Here is a 22,500-nt window from a genome sequence, read left to right on the forward strand (position 1 = left end):
ACATATATATTATATATTATATATATATATATATATATATATATATATATAAATATATATATATATAATTATATATATAATTATGTGTCCAAGCAAATGTTATTTGCATTTAATACACTGTTGAAAATGTACATTATAAAACGGTAAATGCCCGGCAACATTTATTCCAGGATTTTTACCGTCTTAAAAACGGATATACTGACATTAAGGAGTGATATTACGGTCACCAACCCGTAAAAAATAATAACAGAGTAAGGTAAAATTACGGTCACCTGTATTTCGCTGAAATACGGCTGAGAGCAGTATATTTTTACGGAGAATTTCCGATTAAAATGACTGTTTTTTTAAGTGTATTATTCCCCATTTGATTAACCCTTCCAATTGATTAATGAACTAATTATCATTAAATTTCACATATCATATTTACACATATTTCCTTGAAGCGGTTTTGTTTACAGGTCAACTTCAATGATACAGTAGGTAAAAAACACCTTGTTTTGTTATGAGACATTATTTATCCCGTAATGTTATTCGTTATGCGTCTCATGCAACTGTCGCTTGATATTTAGTGATAAGGTAATTTTCCCTTATGTCTATTAGATAAGAATTTGTTCATTAAACTCTACGTGATAGCATTAAACGCCAGTGTGCATTTGACATGCCAAATCAAATGATAATTTTTACTGCACCAATTTTATCTACCACAATTTTTTTTTTTAGTGTATTGGTTTATGAAATGGGCATTATAGAGCCCTTAAGTAGCCCAGGCCTGAAGGTAGCAATGCATTTGCCTCTTAATAGAAAAAGTCTATTAGTAACTTTTAACATAGCAATATTATCTACCACATTTTTTAAAGTGTATTAACTGATGAAACGGCCAACATAGGACCCTTGAGTAACCCAGGCCTGAAGGTAGAAATGCATTAGCCACTTAATAGAAAAAGTTTATTAATAACTTTTAACATAGCAATAATATCTACCACATTTTTATAGTGTATTAACTGATGAAATTGACAACATAGGCCCCTTGAGTAGCCCAGACCTGAAGGTAGCAATGCATTAGCCTCTTAATAGAAAAAGTCTATTAATAACTTTTAACATATTAATAATATCTACCACATTTTTTATAGTGTATTAACTGATGAAACGGCCAACATAGGGCCCTTGAGTAGCCCAGGTTTGAAGGTAGTAATGCATTGGCCTCTTAATAGAAAAAGTCTATTAATAACTTTTAACATAACAATGATATCTGCCACATTTTTTATAGTGTATTAACTGATGAAACGGCTAATATAGGACCCTTGAGTAGCCCAGGCCAGAAGTTAGAAATGCATTAGCCACTTAATAGAAAAAGTCTATTAATAACTTTCAACATTGCAATAATATCTACCACATTTTTTATAGTGTATTAACTGATGAAACGGCTAATATAGGACCCTTGAGTAGCCCAGGCCTGAAGGTAGAAATGCATTAGCCTCTGAATGGAAAAAGTTTAGTAATAACTTTTAACATAGCAATTATATCTACCACAATTTTTTTTATAGTGTATTAACTGATGAAACGGCTAACCTAGGGCCCTTGAGTAGCCCAGGCCAGAAGTTAGAAATGCATTAGCCACTTAATAGAAAAAGTCTAGAAATAACTTTTAACATAGCAATAATATCTACCACAATTTTTTATAGTGTATTAACTGAAGAAACGGCCAACCTAGGGCCCTTGAGTAGCCCAGGCCTGAAGATAGCAATGCATTAGCCACTTAATGGAAAAAGTCTAGAAATAACTTTTAACATAGCAATATTATTTACCACATTTTTTATAGTGTATTAACTGATTACATGGCCAACCTATAGGGCCCTTGAGTAGCCCAGGCCAGAAGATAGCAATGGATCAGAGAGTTATAGAAAAAAGTCTATTAATAACTTTTAACATAGCAATAATATCTACCACATTTTTTATAGTATATTAACTGATGAAACGGCCAATATAGGGCCCTTGAGTACCCCAGGCCTGAAGATAGCAATTGCTCAGAGAGTTATAGAAAACTGACAGTTAAAAGCCAAAGGCGTTTGTTGTTTCACGTCTGAGTTAATGACTTTCTGCATAGAAGAAAAAAACACTTGGATGATTCTGAAAAATCATTTGAGGTGTTAAATCATTTTTCGTGTTCTAATTCGTCCATTCTTTCGACAGACACCTGGCACTGGACCCATTCCTCGGCCCCCTTCCCTGGTGGACCCCCCTCCCTCCCCGCGCCAGAGGTACGTATCTTTAACTTAAACAATTTTTAGAATGACGTCATACACCTGAATTGTCCAAAAAAAAAAAAAAAAAAAATCCCCACCCGTCCTGGTTTCAGTAACATGCCCGCTAAATCGCCTTTGATTTGATGGCCGAGTTGCTAAGTCAATGGAACATCAGTTTCTTGAGCCTAGGTTCGATTCCTCGGCCGACCAGAAGTTAATATCTTTTGAGTTGATTCCCCCTTGGGTCTCTGATCCCGAGGTAGAGAGAATCCAGATATTAGGAGAAGTGTAATATATATATATATATATATATATATATATATATATATATATATATATATATTAATGCATTAATGTCTGGATTCTCTTATCGACCTCGGGATAAGAGCCCAAAGGCGAAACCACTCGGAGACAATAGCTTTTGACCGGCCAGGAATCGAACGCTGGTCCAGAAAACTTGTATCACAGTAACGATACCATTTAGCCACGAAAAACACGTCTAAATGTGCAAAATATATCTTATATATATATATATATATATATATATATATATATATATATATAATGAGAACTAATTTTGTGCGTGATACTATATAATTAGATTTATGCTCAAAACGTTCCATTTGAAATAGCCTTCGTTCGTAGAGCTAGGAAAGAATTCTTTTATATACTCAATTGAGATCAATACAGATAAACAAATAAAAAACGTATTTAATGCCATTATTAATTTGTTACTGTCTTGGTTCGTTATAAAATCAAGAACGCCTGTATAAAACTATTATATTTTAAAGTTTGCCTTTAACGAAAAATACATATATAGGCTTCATATAAGCTGCTGCTTTTAATATAATTTTAGATATTACTCTAAGTACAATGATCTCAGAAATAATTAAGTTGTATCCTTCACAGGACTTTGTTTCATAAAAATTGTTTTCGTTCTTCATAATGATAGTAATAAAATATATCTTTAAAAATGATATCAAACACAAAAGTCGGTCTTGTTTGAAATTTATAATATATATATATATATATATATATATATATATATATATATATATATATATATGCATATTAATATATACATATTATATTTATATATATATATTTATATATATTTATATATATATATATATATATATATATATATGTATATGCATATATATATATACATATATATATATATGTATATATATACATTATATATAAATGTAAATATATATAAATATAAATATATATATATATATATATATATATATATATATATATATATATATATATATATATATATATATATATTTCAAACAACTAGTGACTTTTATGCTTGATATTATCATTTTTAAAGATATATATTTATTACTATTATTATGAAGAATGAAAACAATTCTTATGAAAGAAAGCCCGTTCACTTATAGAATAATGCCAAAATACATAACAGTTCTCTGTTATGCATTTTGGCATTATTAACTAACCCATAACAGAAACGTTTGTTTCAAACCCCGTCTTTCCTTCTCTACAAACGTTATGTTACTAACTTCTATAATTCAGTCACGAGACCCACATTTGATACAAGTTAATATAATCTCTTTTACTTTTCATAAATTGTATTCATATAAAAAACGGATTGAAGAAGTAATTATTTACATGCAAAGAATGCTCTACAACTTAATAAAAAGTATAATGCTTTGGTGCAAGGCTAGGATCTAGCGTCTGCTGTTATTATTATTATTATTATTATTATTATTATTATTATTATTATTATTATTATTATTATTTTCATTATAATTATTATTGTTATCATTATTATCATTTTTATTATTATTATTTGTATTATCATTATTATTATCATTATTTTATCATTTTTATTATTATTATTATTATTATTTTTATTATTATTATAATTATTATTATCATTATTATTATTATTAAAATTTGTATTATTATTAATTTTATTATCATTAATATTATCTTTATTTTTATCATTATTATTATCATTATTATTATTATTATTATTATTATTATTATTATTATTATATGATCGTTAACGTTTATATTAGCAAGTCTTGCTATTCTAGTGAGCCTTAACAATTAACTTCTAAATGATTGACAAACGTTTCTTAGTCAGAACTAACTTGAAGACTTTTTTTTTTTTTTAATAATAATAATAATAATAATAATCAAATGTTGGGTCTCACGATAGTCATAGGAATGAACGCTGCGTATATCGAGTCATGGCATTTAGCGGTGTTTTAAATTTCTCAATATCGTCGAATAATTGATTCGTCCATTTCTGGTTGTTCTCGCCCAGCTGTTTCCTCGTTGTCAAGTTAGCGACGCGAGTTGAATAATACGAAGTTTTATATACAGTAATGAATTGCTTAATACGTTTTCGGTGACGCAAAGGGGATATGCGTAATCAAATCAGATGCGTAATGCTAAGTATTATTATTATTATTATTATTATTATTATTATTATTATTATTATTATTATTGTTATTATTATTATTATCATTATTACTAGGTATCAGATGCGCAATGCTTAGTATTTACATTCTTATTATTATTATTATTATTATTATTATTATTATTATTATTATTATTATTATTATTATTATTATTATTATTATTACTTAAGCTATAACCCTAGTTGGAAAAGCATGATGCTATAAGCCCAAGGGCTCCAACAGGGAAATGTAGCCCAGTGAGGAAAGAAAACAAAGAGATAAATAAACTACAAGAGAAGTAATAACAAAGAAAATGAAATATTTCAAGATCATTAACAACATTGAATTAGTTTATTTTTTTATATTATCAAGAGACTGATTAACCTTATTACTTTTAACGGTAGTTGAAATAATAACAGGAGAATATTAAGCGTATTCTTATTATTATTAATTACTAAGTTTGTTTTTACAAATTTATTAATGTATTAAGAAAACATACCGCGTCAGTCTCTCACTTGTTTGCGTATTGTATTATACAACTAATAATTGAATGTTTGTGAAAATAATTTTGGTTGGCTCTTTTTCTCAGGGTAAAGTCTTTTTATAGTTTACATATGAAATATCTCTTTTAATGTTGTTAATGTTCTTAGATATTTCATTTTAATTGTTCATTACTTCTTATATCGTTTATTTATTAACTTATATCCTTTCCTCATCGGGCTATTTTTCCCTGTTGGAGCCCTCGGGCTAATAGCATCTTGTTTTTCCAACTATGGTTGTAGCTTAGCTAATAATAATAATAATGATAATAATAATTATAATTATAATAATAATAATAATAGTAATAGTAATAATAATAATAATAATCATAACATTAATAATAATAATAATAATAATAATAATAATAATAATAATAATAATAATAATAATAATAATAAAATTGGTGTCATTTCTATTTTGGGGCAAATTATGCTGGTACCACTTTCATTGAGGGCTGAATTATGACGGTACCAAATCTACCCAGTGTAAAGTAATGTCATTATAACAACAATCACAGAACATAAAGTAATTGATTCCTATTTCTTGCGCATGTTAAATACCTTAACGTCACTAATGACATTTTTTTCATTAATTAATAACCAGAAATATTACTCTGATATTCTATATTTATGAGTGAATTGATACTTTCTAAATATTATTACGATAGAAGTATTATATTATTATTACTACACTTAAAATACCGTCATGTTAATCGGAAATTCTCCATAAAAATATACTGTTATCAGCCGTATTTCAGTAAAATACAGACGACTGTAATTTTTACCCTACTTTGTTATTATCTTTTACGGGTTAGTGACTGTAATATCACTCCTTAACGTCAATGTATCCGTTTTTAAAACGGTAAATGCCTGGCTACATTTATTCCAGGATTTTTACCGTTTTTACAGAAAATTTTTAACAGAGTAGGCAAGCTACAACCCTAGCTGGAAAAGCAGAATGCTATAAACCCAAGGGCTCCAACAGGGTTAAAATATCCCCTGTTGAATAGTGAGCCTGAGTTTCCCCTCAAGCAAGAGAACTCTAACTCAAGATATTTCCCGAAGCTAACATAAAATAAGTCTAGAATTATTCCATCGTTATTTTGCAAGCAATAATGATTGCAATTGCTCTGAAATGTTTATCGTAATATCTGCAAGAACAACCGGAAAAGGACATAAACTCCGCCCCCCCCCCCACCCCTGCCCCCCCCCCAAAAAAAAAAACATTTTAGCTTTTCAGCGGTATGACGTCATTCTAATCGTATGCACTCCTATGTTTGTGTTAAGTGTTTTTACTTTTATTCTTTTTGCTGTACTTTATCATTGCTGTTGGAATTTGACCATTTTTTCGTTTTTCCGCTTTCGTGTCTGGCTGGAGGAATTGTTAATTATTCCTTTTATTATCAATGTTTTGCCTGAATGTTTTTCATTTGTCAACATTTTCATTCTTTCCTCTTCCTTAAGTCTTCGATTTTATGTCGTTTCATGATCTTTCGCTCATCAAATTAGTCGTCGTTTCTTCATATTATCATTGGCATTTATATTTTTGCGATATTCAAACGTAGTGGAACATTTAACATTTGTTATTTGTTATTTAAATATTACAAAAAAAAAATTAATCGCTAATGATTTTCATATTCATCCAAACTGGTTTCTTTAGCACAGGGCGAAATTCTGAGAAATCTGAAGTAGAGGATATCATGATTTCGTTAATTCCTGGTGATTTCATTTCATGAAATCATATTGCCTCTTACCAATCATTTTCAAATTCAATAATTCACCCCACCCCTCTTTTGATAATCCTCAAGTAGAATGTTACATTTTGTTATTTATTATATCAAAGATTCATAAAGATTATTTTCCTGATAATTTTAGATCATAAAGATTATTTTCCTGATAATTTTAGATCATAAAGATTATTTTCCTGATAATTTTAGATCATAAAGATTATTTTCCTGATAATTTTAGATCATAATGATTATTTTCCTGATAATTTTAGATCATAAAGATTATTTTCCTGATAATTTTAGATCATAAAGATTATTTTCCTGATAATTTTAGATCATAAAGATTATTTTCCTGATAATTTTAGATCATAAAGATTATTTTCCTGATAATTTTAGATCATAAAGATCATTTTCCTGATAATTTTAGATCATAAAGATTATTTTCCTGATAATTTTTGTTCATTCGTATTGATTTAGGTCAAGAAAATTTCTGATTCATGTAGATATTTCTCTTGATTCTATATCATTTGTGGCCTAGAGTCAGAATCTTATTATACATTTTCCCATACATCTTACTTCATTCATGAATAAATTCAGTAAAGTTTCGGGTAGATATACCATTTATGCAAATAGTATACAAGGGAATTTCATACAAGTCAATTTCCATAATGTAAGATGAGAAATACAAAATTCCAGATTCATAAAAATTATATTCCTGATATACAAAATTCCAGATTCATGCAAATTATATTCCTGATATACAAATTCCAGATGCATAAAAACTATCTTCCTGATATATAAATTCCAGATTCATAAAAACTATCTTCCTGATATACAAATTCCAGATTCATAAAAATTATACTCGATATACAAAATTCCAGAATTAGAAAACTATCTTCCAGTTTACAAGATTCCAGATTCATAAAATTATATTCCAGATATATAGGATTCCAGATTCATAAAAACTATCTTCCATGAAAATCTACATTAATTTTGCGGTAAAATATTCACTAAAATTCCTAGATAAATTTGATTCATTATGATTCTGAAACTAACATAAAATATGAAGCTTTATAGTCTCTTCTCATTACTCGATGTATTTGCCTTTTGCCATTAGCTGTATGTACGGATAGTCTTTATACACTCCAGCTGTTACGGATAATACTCTAGTGGTTTATGAATTCTTATTTGTAATTCGTGTCTGATTATGGATGTTGTGTGTTCGTAATTTGTGTGAATAATGACGGTTATTATATTTTATTTTTTTTCTTTCTTTTTTTATTCTATTGTTTTTTCGTTTTATTCTCCTGCTTTATTCAGATACTCTTGGAAATAATTATTATCATATTTCCGTTTTTTTTTTTTTTTTTTTTTACTTATGGCTGAAAAATTTTATTTTTGTTACTTTATTCAGAAACTCGTGGAAATTATTATTATCATATTTCGGGTTTTTTTTTTTCTTTTTTTTCACATATCGCTGTTAAATTTCGTTTTCTTCCTTTATTCAGAAACTCGTGGAAATAATTATTATTAGCATATTAGCGTTCACATATATATATATATATATATATATATATATATATATATATATATATATATATATATATATATATATATACATATATATATATATATATATATATATATATATATATATATATATATCGCTGTTAAATTTTGTTCTCTTCCTTTATTCAGATACTCGTGAAAAGAATGATTATTATCATAATTTTGTTTGTTTCCTATCTCATTGTTTCATTTCGTTATGCTTTATTCACATACGCATATCTTTGTTAGTGTTTGTGTCACTGTTGCCATTAAAAAAAGTTGAAGAGGTTTCTGGGGAAAATAGAAAAATAGACGAAACACCAATAATAGTCAAGATGGTTTATGATATGTTATGAAAATGATTACGGTTTATATATATATATATATATATATATATATATATATATATATATATATATATATATATATATATATATACACGTATGTGTATATATATATATATATATATATATATATATATATATATATATATATATATATATATATTAAAGTAGTTTTCATCATTTCAAGGAGAAATTGCGGAAAAATATGCATGCCATAAGCGAGATTCTCTTCATAGTTAATCGAATTATAAATGTTATCCAAATCAGAATAATAATGTTATTCAAATCAGAATATTGATATTATCCAAATCAGAATAATAATGTTATCGAAATCGGAATAATATCATCCAAATCAGAATAATAATGTTATCCAAATCGGAATAATATTATCGAAATCAGAATAATAATGTTATCCAAATCGGAATGTTAGTATTATCGAAATCAGAATAATAATATTATCGAAATCAGAATAATATCCAAATCAGAAAATTAATGTTATCGAAATCAGAATAATATCCAAATCAGAAAATTAATGTTATCGAAATCAGAATAATATCCAAATCAGAAAAATATCCAAATCAGAAAATTAATGTTATCCAAATTGGAATAATATCCAAATCAGAATAATAATGTTATCGAAATCGAAATAATATTATCCAAATCAAAATATTAATGTTATCCAAATCGGAATGTTAGTGTTATCCAAATCAGAATAATAATGTTATCCAAATCAGAATATTAATACGATCCAGCTGCAGACATATCAGTAGCAATGTTGCAATAACTGAAAGATGAAATATAATGATATTGCAGTTATTCATTCTTCAATAAAAAAATTATTTAATATCTCCCTTTGAATGAAAAATTTCAAATGAATTTCTATGCAAGAGAATTGCTTGCAAGGATCTGCACCTTTGTTTGAGAACCACTAGCTACTCTTCCTTCTTTTTACGGAGATTTAAAGGGAACGGACCGATTGTCTTAATCATAGTTGTGTGTAAAATCCATTGTGTGTAAGTGTGTGTATGTGTGTAAGTGTGTTGCAAAAGCAGCCATCTCTCGTCGACTTCCTTCCTTTCACTAGTTATGGCTCGGCCCCCCTTTTCCCATTGATGATCGCGTTGTTCCAGCAATAAACTTTCGAGTTGTTATTAGTGAAATAACCTCTCTCTCTCTCTCTCTCTCTCTCTCTCTCTCTCTCTCTCTCTCTCTCTCTCTCTCTCTCTCTCTCTCTCTCTGTGTTATAGCGTTCCCCCTACACCATTTGCATTTACCTTTATTCCCGCAATATTACAATTTATGCTACGCTAAACCCGGGGCTTGGTGCATTCGTCTCCCCCCCGCCAACTCAGCTCACTCAATTGCATGAGAGAATAAAAAAAGCGCCCGAGAATAACGTTGTGTCATTGGCTTGCACATATTGTATTCCCCGCAAGTTGGTTGGTCGCAGAACCCCCGGGGAGGGACCACAGGTCTTGGTTGCCTGGGATACAATATCGACGTCTTTGCCTTCGGAGGTCTTTTCTTCAGTCCCCTACACAACCCGGAGCTTCCCCCCTCCCCCCCCCCTCCCCTCCACTTCAGAAGCCATGATTTATTAGAGAAAGATGGCGGCCTGCCTTTCAATGCCTCTAGTGCATATTATGCCTCGCTTGGCTGGAGTCAAAAGCATCCTCTGTAGGTGGGAGGGCTGTTGCGCACGGCGACTTTCCTTCTTTCTCTCCCTCTCTCTCGCCCTAGCTCCCTCTCCACCTCTATAGCTGGCAACGACGTCAGAGTGCAATAGGCTCCTCCCACTCTTGCTCGGCAAGCTCCGCCCACCTCCCCCCCCTTCCCTCGTATTAGGCCCCGCCTACATTTTGACTCTCAAAAGCCCCGCTATCATTCTTCTCTCTAAACACTCAAAAGGTTGCCTGAAATTATCCACGTTCTATCCCCCATCTCGCCACCAAATTTGCCATGAAGTTCGCCCTCCCCAAGGCTCATACTCCCCCCCTCCAATCCCCAACAAAACTGCCCTAAAAACCGACTGCATTATAGGTGGACCCATACTATTTACGAAGTGGGCGGTCATTATCAAACCCCTCTTTCTCGTCCTCCCCACCTCCCCTTTTTCCATCATTGTTCTCTTCTTTGTATTCCTGCTCTGGGGGAAAAATGATTTTCATCTCTGCAACTACCACTGAATATTCCTCAGATGTGCGTGCGTTCGCACACACTGACACACACACACGCATGTATATATATATATATATATATATATATATATATATATATATATATATATATATATATATATATATAGGTGTGTGTGTATTTATGTGTATGAATATATATATATATATATATATATATATATATATATATATATATATATATATATATATATATTTATATATATAAATGTATATATATATATATATCTATATATATATATATATATGCATGTATGTATGTATATATATTTATATATATATATATATATATATACATATATTATATATATATATATATATATATATATATATATATATATATATATATATATATATATATATATATATATATATATATATACACACACCAGTAGTAATACATTATTCACCTAGGTTAATTAAGCCACGATTGCACCCTTTCGAAAGCGGTTTTCATGCATCACCCATAGATTAGCTTGACGTTTTAAGTTACGAATAATAACTCTACCAAAATAGTCTATTATTAATACACGTTTGCTTGCAAAAGCGCTTGAATTCAAGCATGCGCCTTAGTTTATTGCATGATTGTTCTATTCACTTATTTTATGATTGTTGTCGTAGATGTTGAAGTAAATATTAAGTGTACATTTGATTGATTGATTGATTGGTTTTCTATCAATCAATCAATCAATCATACGAAGGCTTACCAAAGATACGTCTCTCGTTTGATTTCATCTTGTTTAACATTTCATGAGACTGGAGTTGTTTCAATGGATTTCACGAAATGTGGGAAATCTGATTTCCTCTTGTTCAACATTTCATGAAACGACAGCGGTTTCAATAGATTTCACGAAAGCAGGGGATTGTAATAATAAATTTCACGAAATGTGGGAAATCTGATTTTCTCTTGTTCAACATTTCATGAAACGACAGTAGTTTCATAGATTTCACGAATGGCAGGGGATTGTAATAATAAATTTCACGAAATGTGGGAAATCTGATTTTCTCTTGTTCAACATTTCATGAAACGACAGTAGTTTCATAGATTTCACGAATGGCAGGGGATTGTAATAATAAATTTCACGAAATGTGGGAAATCTGATTTTCTCTTGTTCAACATTTCATGAAATAACATCGGTTTCATAGATTTCACGAAAGACAGGTTACTATAATCTTAGATTTCATGAAATGTGGGAAATCTGATTTCCTCTTATTCAACATTTCATGAAACGACATCGGTTTCAATAGATTTCACGAAAGGCAGGTGATAATAATCCTAAATTTCACGAAATGTGGGAAATCTGATTTCCTCTTGTTCAACATTTCATGAAATGCCATCGGTCTCAATAGATTTCACGAAATGTGGGAAATCTAATTTCCTCTTGTTCAACATTTCATGAAACGACAGAGGTTTTATAGATTTCACGAAAGGCAGGGGATTATGATCATAAATTTCACGAAATGTGGGAAATCTGATTTCCTCTTGTTCAACATTTCATGAAACGATATCGGTTTCAATAGATTTCACAAAAGGCAACGGATTATAATCATAAATTTCATGAAATGCGAAATGTGGGAAAAAAACATTGAACGAGAAACTTGTATCTTTGATAAAGCCATTTTATTCCTAAGAATGTTCTTCGTTGCATGAAATTAACTGCGCGTGCGCAGTGTGGAAAATATTATTCTTGAACTCTTGATTAATAACTTTCTGCATTTTTTTTTTAATTATATATTCTTTCGACCTCTCATCTTCCGTTCCCTTCTTTTATTTATTTTCTTTCTTTATTCATCGTTCGTAATGTGTGGTTTTGATGTTTTACTGGGAGCCTTTGTTTTTCCAAATAGGCCAGCGCCATTTACTCGCCTCAGCTGGTTTCTTGAGTCAACGGCACACTGTCGGCGCACTATATATACTGTATATATATATATATATATATATATATATATATATATATATATATATATATATATATATATGTATATATATATATATGTATATATATGCATATATACTGTATATATGCATATATAGATATATATGTATATATATATATATATATATATATATATATATATATATATATATATATATATATATATATATTATATTATATATATATATAAATCTATGTATATATATATCTATATATATATATCTATCTATCTATATATATATATATATATATATATATATATATATATATATATATATATATATATACATGTACATGTATATAAGCCCATTATATATATACATATATATATATGCATATATATGTATATATATTTATATATATATATATATATATATATATATATATATATATATATATATATATGTATATATATATATATAATTTTATTGCCTTTAGTGAAATTGTATTTACCAATAAGAGCGATTCAACTCTTATTCTGTTGACTTAAGAAATATGTTGAATAATAATCATCTCAAAAGAGTCTGTGACGTCGAAATAGTTGAAATCTTGTGCGAGTATTTGGTCTATCAGTATACCCCCATTTATATTACTTGTTTATTAATAATTTTACTCATTCTGATTTAAAACGATTCTGTATTTCGACAGAACAGGTTCTAGTGTTGTTGTATTTTCTTTTTTTTTTTTGGGGGGGGGGGAATACCAGGGAAGCCTTTATAAATATTTATGGATGTAGTTATCGATGTGTATTTATAAAAAAAAATAATTTTGTTTTCTTTGAAAAATATTTCATCATCATTAATAGCTCTTTTTTTCTTTTTTTTTTCTTTTTTTTTTCTTTTTTTTTTATGAAGCTACCATTAGATATTTTCAACAATTCTATATATGAAAAAAAAAAATTTTGTTTTCTCTAGAAAATATTTCATCATTATTAAGACCTTTTTTTGTAGTATTTTGAAGCTACCATCATATTTTTTTCAAAAAAAAAGTTTTTGAATATTTTTTTCTAGTTTCATAGATTGCACTTAAATTTCTAGTACGACATAGATATTTATATTTTTTATAGAGCAGATATCATCTTTTATAGAGCAGAGATCATCTTTTATAGAGCAGATATCATTTTATTTGGAATAGAAAACAGTTCTCTTTAGAGTATACAATAGAAATGTATATAATCTGAAGTTTTTTTAGTTCATTTGACATAAACTGATTTCAGCACAAGTACTGAAACATATATGTATCTGAAATGTCAATTTAAAACATTTTCATGTAAATATATATATATTTTTATTTTATTAACACAAAAGATCAAGGTATATTCAATTTGTCTCATGTATATATATCTGCTTCAGTTAATTTTTTTTTTCATTATATTTTTCTCCTTAGCATAGTAAATTTTTTCTCCCATAGATTTTTAACTAATGCAAATAAAATTTTGACATCTTTTCTGTGTTCTGAGGCCAGGAGAGATATGATTTGAGTGTCTGTTAAAGCAATAGAAAGCTATGTGTAGATCAGAGAAGCTATATTGTGCAGAGAAAGACTCAATTGTGTAAACTCTATTGTGCAGAGAGACTTTATTGTACAGAGAGACTCTATTGTACAGAGAGATTCTGTTGTACAGAGAGACTCTTGTACAGAGAGAGACTCTATTGTACAGAGAGATTCTATTGTGCAGAGAAACTCTATTGTGCTGAGAGAGACTCTATTGTACAGAGAGATTCTATTGCGCAGAGAAACTCTATTGTGCAGAGAGATACTCTATTGTACAGAGGGATTCTATTGTGCAGAGAAACTCTTTTGTGCAGAGAGAGACTCTATTTAACAGAGAAACTTTATTGCGCAGAGAGACTCTATTGTACAGAGAGATTCTATTGTGCAGAGAATCTCTATTGTGCACAGAGACTCTACTGTGCAGAGAATCTCTATTGTGCTGAGGAACTCTGTTCTGCAGAGACTACTGTGCAGAGGGACTCTACTGTGCAGAGAATCTCCGTTGTGCAAAGGAACTCTGTTCTGCAGAGACTACTGTGCAGAGGGACTCTATTGTACAGAGAAACTCTTGTGTAGAGAAACTCCATTGTGCAGAGTGACTCTATTGTGGACAATGTCCCGTAGGAGCCATAGAGACCTCCCAGATCTCCCAGGCGTGTGGCTGATCAGTGGCAGCTCTGCGTATATGACCTTCGTTTCTCTATGTGCTAAAAAATAAAACAGTGTGATGGTATTACATATGTGGTATTATTGCGTGTGATAACAGTGCATTTATTGATGACGGTGTATACAGTGATTCAGTTCTCTCACTTCCCGATCCGAGCCGTTGAATGGACTAGAAGATGGTTCCTGATGTGAACCGGTCAGTGACAAAGTGACCCAAGAATTGAGACATCCTCTGATTGTGAATTATATAAAAAGATTTTAAAAGATTAATTAAATGCTGATGTGGCGCATTTCGTGTTTTTTTATTTTATTTTTATTTTACAAAGTGCAAAATAATCAAATCATGAAAGATTTTAAAAAATCAAAAATTGCTGATATGGCACATTTCATTTTTTATTTTTTTTTTATTTTACAAAGTGCAACAACTATTAAATCTTCACAGATTTCAAAAGATTAAAAAATGCTGATATGGCGCATTTCGTTTTTTTCTTTATTTTTACAAAGTGCAGCAATTGTTAAAAAAAAATTTAAAATGTTGCTGTTCGCTTTCAACGTTGCTTGCCAGATGATAACAAAAAAAAAAAAAAAAAAAAAAAAAAAAAAAAAAAAAAAAAAAAAAAAAAAAAAAAAAAAAACATGTTTTTTATTCCATGCTTATCCAAAAGCAAAATTTGTTGGGACGCATATTGCCGGAAACAGTTTGGGTTCGTTTTGTTGCAAAATCGCATTAATTAACAAACAAACAAAATTAAAAAAAGAAATGAAGCGTTGATTGAGACGAGATGATTTTATATCTCTTTGCAGATCGAATGCCGTCATGACATCGGGAATGGAGAGAAAGCTGAATGCTGGAAAGACAGGGATGGCAGGGAAAGGGAGCGGTAGGGGGCGTCCCAGAAAGAGGGAGGGGAGTGAGAGGAAGCAGGTGGAGGAGCGGGGAGGGGAAGCGAGGGAGAGGGAGGAGGAGGAAGAGGGAGATGAACAAGGGGAAAGTGATAACAGTCGGAATACTTCGAGGGTCACTAGACGAACCGCTGACGTCACGAGTAAAACTAACAACAACGCCGCCACTAGCCAGTCGAGCAAAAAGACATCTCACGTACAAAAGACTATCGATACGGGTCAGAGTACCTCTAGGAAAGTCGATCGCCCCAGTGGCTTGCCGACCAAGGGGACGAAAGGCAGACGAGAGAAAACACACAAAAAGAGCCAAAAACACATAGCGAGTAGTTCCGCCAAGGAGGAGAAAGTTAAGAACATTAAAAGCAATATTACCAACCCTTCCAGCCCGACCGTCCAGAGAGTGGTAGCCCCGGCTCGAGAACCGCCGGACAAACTCAAAGATAAACAAGCCGATCCTCGCACAAAGTCCCACGGGAAAGATCTCAAAGGGGAAGGGGGCCATGAAGAAGAAGAAGGCGAAAGCAAGGATGCAATCACTCCATCCATAATCCTAAAAAAGGATCGTAGGGATGCGACGCCCAGCCATGCGGGCAAGAAGTCCTCTCTACCTTCCACAAAAACTACTATGGTGCCAACTAGTCTAAGCGAATCCCATCTGAAAGATCAACCTTCTCCTTCTTCACTGACGAAGGTCAAGAGAGAAACGGAGAAGCAAGGGAAGGATCTCTCAGAGGTGCCACAGTATCCCAGGGATACCATTCTGTCCAGGTGGATCGAGGCCCGAACAGGTAAGATGGGCAGCAGTTCGCAAACTGCCGTCAGCACCCAATCGCGCAGTCTCCTGACCCATAAATTGAAGCCGTCGCCTTTCCAGAACCTCATGGCGGCTCAAGAGCTCTTGAAGAATCAGAAGGATTCGGAAGGACCCGACAAACGCAATCCCGAAACTTCCAGCGACTCGAGTGACTCCTCCGCAGTCCATCAGAAGACAAACATCCCGAGGGCGCCGACGTCCGAGGGCCCCTCGGGGCGACTTGACGAGTCGCATTCGGATGACGATGAAGAGGATGATGATGATGATGATGACGATGATGATGATGAAGATGACGATGATCGTGATAACGAGGATGACGAAGACTCGGCTGATGAAGATGACGAGGACGATGACGATGAAGGGCCCCAAGATTTGTCGAAACCACGAAATGAAACTAGAAACCAGTCGAGCGATGAAGGGTCCGAATTGAGCGACGACGCCAATAAGACAGTTGGCTCCAACGATTGTTTCGCAGATGACGATGACGACGACGACGACGACACCAGTAACGAGATGCGCATCGTGGAAGACGAGAGCGAACTGCGCGAATTGGACCTCTCCCTGCGCAGAAAACCTAAATCGGAACCTGCTGGTCCTAAGGACGACGAAGAGAAGCCCAGCAAGAGCGACCTGCGGAAACTGGACTTCTCGTCCTACAAGGCCAAAAAGGAGTCGAAAAGTCCGAAGCCAGCTCCCTTGAGCCTGGACGACCAAAACGCCGCAGCCTGTCTGCTCCAACTCAAGTCTTCCTCGACGCCCCAGTCGCCCTACGTGGTTAAGATCATCTCTCCTGAACCCGCCCATCAATCCAGCTCCTCCTCTTCTTCCTCCTCTTCCTCTTGCTCCTCTTCCTCTTCGCATCCGAGTCAACCTGCAAGAGTAGCAATTGCAGCCGCCAAGTCCTCCGCCTCGGCCGTAGAGGCTGCGCAACAGATCATACCATCACTTGGCTTGGGTGAGAGTCGGTTGGTCACTGTTAGTCCAAGGGGCGTGGTGGAAGGGCGTGGTTTCAGGCCTTTAGTTCCCCCAGTTCCTGAACAGGGTAGGTTCCCCCTAACCCCCATTCCTCAACCAAACCCCCCACCCCCTTTTTCTCTTCATCATATTCATCGTGGCTGATCCTTCTTTGCTTTTCCGGGTATTTCGTAGAACAAAAGATTCATCACAAGCTTAATTTTTTCATTATTAGTTTTTATATTGTATTTCGTTCTGGCGTTACATTTTTGCTTTACAACCTTTTTTTTGAGTTGATCCACTTGTAAACAACCCAATTATCCTCAATATCCCTCTAAAAGCATGTTAACCCAGTCGCCCGTGTATGTCCATCTAGATTTTATTAGTTCCTCGATCTGGTGTATAAAAAAATCTTATTTAATTTGATTCTCCGATTGCACAATGTTCTTCAAGATTCTGTGGAAAAAATGAGTATTACACAATATCTGCAACGCCAACTGGATAAGAATTAAAAATACGGTAAGACATTTTGTGTACACATTATGATTAAAATTATTAATTTTTCGATAGATTTTTTTTTTATTTATTTTTTTTTTTTTTTTTTTTTTTTTTTTTTTTTTTTTTTTTTTTTTTGGTCAGTTATCTCCACTTTTCGTTTTACAATGATGATTTGAGGCTTTTTTATTGGAAACCAGTTCATTTTCTTGAGATATTTCACCATTGAATTTGATGATGTAAACTAATTTTAATTATACTTTTCTAAAGGAAAATATGATTTCCTGTAAGCAAACAGAAAGATTACGTTAATTATGTTTTGAAAGAGCGGATTAAAATAGTTCTTTGAGGAAATTTTCAAGAGGAGCTTGTACAACGATGCTATTTCATTATCTTCAGCTAACAAGTTTTTGAAACTGATTTTTCCAAGTAGTTTTCATTTCCATAACCGCAGAAATTGATGTAGCTCCGCTATAGTCCATTTCCTTTAGCGAGGCAGATTTGCACCGACTCGCAGCGGTGCCCTTTTAGCTCGGAAAAGTTTCCTGATCGCTGATTGGTTGGACGAGATAATTCTAACCAATTAGCGATCAGGAAACTTTTCAGAGCTAAAAGGGCACCGTTGTGAGTCGGTGCAAATATGCCTCGTTAAAAGAAATGGACTATAGTTTATGTCACGTTTTTAACTTGGATTATTTATTCATGTATGTGGCTAAGTGGTATGTCACTGTCATACCAGTTTCCTGGAACGTTGTTCGATTTCCCGGCCGGCCAGAAGCTATTATCTTTGAGTTGATTCCCCCTTGGGTCTCTGATCCCGAGGTATAAGAGTGAATCCAGATATTAAGGTATTAAAATATATTATTATTATTATTATCATTATTATTATTATTATTATTATTACTAGCCAAGCTACAACCCTAGTTGAAAAAGCAAGCTGCTATAAGCCCAAGGGCTCCAATAGGGAAAAATAGCTCAGTGAGGAAAGGAAATAAGGAAATAATAGATGATGAGAATAAATTAACAATAAATCATTCTAAAAAAGTAACAACGGCAAAACAGATATGTCCTATATAAACTATTAACAACGTCAAAAACAGATATGTCCTATATGAACTATTAACAATGCCAAAAACAGATATGTCCTATATGAACTATTAACAATGCCAAAAACAGATATGTCATATATAAACTATAAAAAGACTCGTGTCAGCCTGGTCAACATGAAAACATTTGCTCCATCTTTGAACTTTTGAAGTCCTACTGATTCAACTACCCGATTAGGAAGATTATTTGAATATGTATGTGCGTGTGTATGTATTTAAATATATATGTAAAAGTATAGATCGAAATATATTGATGTTGATAGGTCATGTGTAGAAGATGTAGGATGTAATGAAGCCCATGTGGTTGAATGGCGCAATGTTTGTAGGGGAGCACGACTAGCTGCTAATGAGCTGATGTAGAAGTTTTACTGCAGAGGGTGTTCACCCACGATTGAGCAGTAAAGGGATGAATGCGGTAGTGACTTACGTTCCTCTTTGGAGCCACCCCCACCCTCCCGTTAGAGAGACATTTTGATATATATATATATATATATATATATATATATATATATGTGTGTGTGTGTGTGTGTGTGTGTGTGTGTGTGTGTATGTATGTATGTATGTTTCTTCAAAAAGTCCCATAAAAGAAATGAAGGAAATATAACTAAATCACTATATTTCGACCAATACACTTTTGCCAATGAGTATTGGTACAAATATAGTGATTTATTTATATTTTCTTTGTTTCTTTTACGGTCTTTTTTGAAGAAACCTATTAAACTGTTCGATTACATTTATAAGTAAGACACACACATATATATATATGTATATATATATATATATATATATATATATATATATATATATAATGTGTATATATATATATATATATATATATATATATATATAATGTTTATATATATATATATATATATATATATATATATGTGTGTGTGTGTGTATACATATTTGTGTGTTCATGTAAATTGTATATGTTTGTACTTGTTTGTGTATGTAAGTATGTATGTCATATCTGAGAGCAGATGATTGATCTTGCTATATATCCCCATATACATTTACAGCACAAAAAAAAAGAATATTGAAATATAGATACGAGAAGGTCATTGCTTGTACACCCTTGTTTTCTTATAAACTCTATAAGAGTAAGAAGAGCCTCCTCCTCTTCCTCTTCCTCCTCACGCAGCTTGTAAAAATCAACACCTCTGTCTCCGATGCCCTTGGAATCGTATGAATATTCTTAGGAATTTGCATCTGATTTCCATTGCTAATTCCGTTGCAGAATTTGCAACTGGGAATTAACACTGGAAGCAGTGGCCCGGAGAGGGACTTAGAGGAAGAGAGAGAAAAAAAAATTCCAGGCCTTCACTGGAATTCGTGTTTAACCCAGAATGATTGGGTCTTCAAGACGAGAGATATCTTTGAGGCCGTTGTCAGTCATGGCTAGGATGTCTTTTAATACTTTAATTAATACTTTTGAATATTCGTAGATTAATTTCTATATTTAGTCGTGGTACGATTAAAAAGCACATCATGAATCTGAAATGTTCTATTCACGTCTATTAAATAATGCCAACGATGTACGTATGTTCAGTGTACATACGCATATTATCATAATTCACTTATGTTATCAATCGTATTTTATAGAGCGAGAAAAGCAATCTGAATAATTTTATATATACAAAGAATTAGTCGTATCCTTAAGCAGTACTTCCATATCTAAATTCAATCGAAAATGGTCACCTTTGAAACTCGCCGAACGAAAACCAGTGAGAATGACCGCAAATAAGTGAAACCATCTTGAGGTGGAGGCAGGATCCGGAGAAGAACTGGATCCTGGGTGGAGGGAAAGAGGTGTCGGAGGGATATTGGGGGAGGGGGAAGGGGTGGGGGAGGGGGGTGGAAGGATAGAAGGAGGGCCGAGCAGCTTAGTATCGTTTCCACTTCTTACTTTAATTACAGTGTCCAAAAATGATCGCCCTTTAGATTCGTCCCCAGTTGACGACAATGCAACATTTTTGTGGGTTCAGGAATGCGGCTGTAAGGGGAAGACGCAGAGGGTCTTCCCCCCCCCCCCCCCTTGGGGGTTGGGGTGTGTTTGAGGGAGGGGGTGCTGTCTAGGGGAATGGGAATGGACACAAAAGGAAAAGGGGGGAGGGGGAAGCTGGAGCAGAAATTTGGAAGTGGTGAAGAATTTTCATGAGATAAGAGACGTGGTGTAGATGAGAAAACTCACTTTTGTTGTTGAGACAAGAGAGAGAATAGACATTGAGAGAAAAGGGGTTTAAAGAATTTTGAGACAAGAGAGAGGATAGACATTGAGAGAAAGAATGAGTTTGAAAAACATTTCAGACAAGAAAGAGGATAGACATTGAGAGAAAGAATGAGTTGGAAAAACATTTCAGACAAGAGAGAGGATAGACATTGAGAGAAACATTGAGTTTAAAGAAAATTTGAGACAAGAGAGAGAATAGACATTGAGAGAAAAGGGGAGTTTAAAGCAAATTTGAGACATGAGAGAGAATAGACATTGAGAGAATGAGTGAGTTTAAAGAAAATTTTAGACGAGAGAGGATAGACATTGAGAGAAAGAGTGAGGTTAGTAAAAAGTTGAGACAATAGAGAGAGGATAGACATTGAGAGAAAAGGGATTTAAAGAAAATTTAATACAAGAGTGAGGATAGACATTGAGAAAAAGAGTGAGTTTAGTAAAAATTTCAGACAATAGAGAGAACAGACATTGAGAGAAAGAGTGAGTTTAAAGAAAATTTGAGACAAGAGAGAGAATAGACATTGAGAGAAAAGGGGAGTTTAAAGCAAATTTGAGACATGAGAGAGAATAGACATTGAGAGAATGAGTGAGTGTAAAGAAAATTTTAGACAAGAGAGAGGATAGACATTGAGAGAAAGAGTGAGGTTAGTAAAAAGTTGAGACATTAGAGAGAGGATAGACATTGAGAGAAAAGGGGTTTAAAGTAAATTTGAGACAAGAGAGAGGATAGACATTGAGAGAAAGAGTAAGTTTAAAGAAAATTTTAGACAAGGGAGAGAATAGACATTGAGAGAAAAGGGGTTTAAAGAAAATTTGACACAAGAGAGAGGATAGACATTGAGAGAAAAGGGGAGTTTAGTAAAA

General features: G+C 32.6%; 1 protein-coding gene across 1 annotated transcript in view; it reads left to right on the forward strand.

Annotated features, from left to right (window-relative positions):
* Window positions 1-22,500, forward strand: part of LOC137620459 (myelin transcription factor 1-like) — a 131,823-nt gene that overhangs the window by 60,069 nt on the left and 49,254 nt on the right. The window contains 3 exon segments of the mRNA XM_068350617.1: window positions 2,191-2,258; window positions 15,939-17,893; window positions 18,259-18,263. Coding sequence (XP_068206718.1) covers window positions 2,191-2,258; window positions 15,939-17,893; window positions 18,259-18,263 — 2,028 coding nt within the window.

This window comes from Palaemon carinicauda, chromosome 27 (genome assembly GCF_036898095.1).
Source record: "Palaemon carinicauda isolate YSFRI2023 chromosome 27, ASM3689809v2, whole genome shotgun sequence".
Classification (NCBI taxonomy): Eukaryota; Metazoa; Arthropoda; class Malacostraca; order Decapoda; family Palaemonidae; genus Palaemon; species Palaemon carinicauda.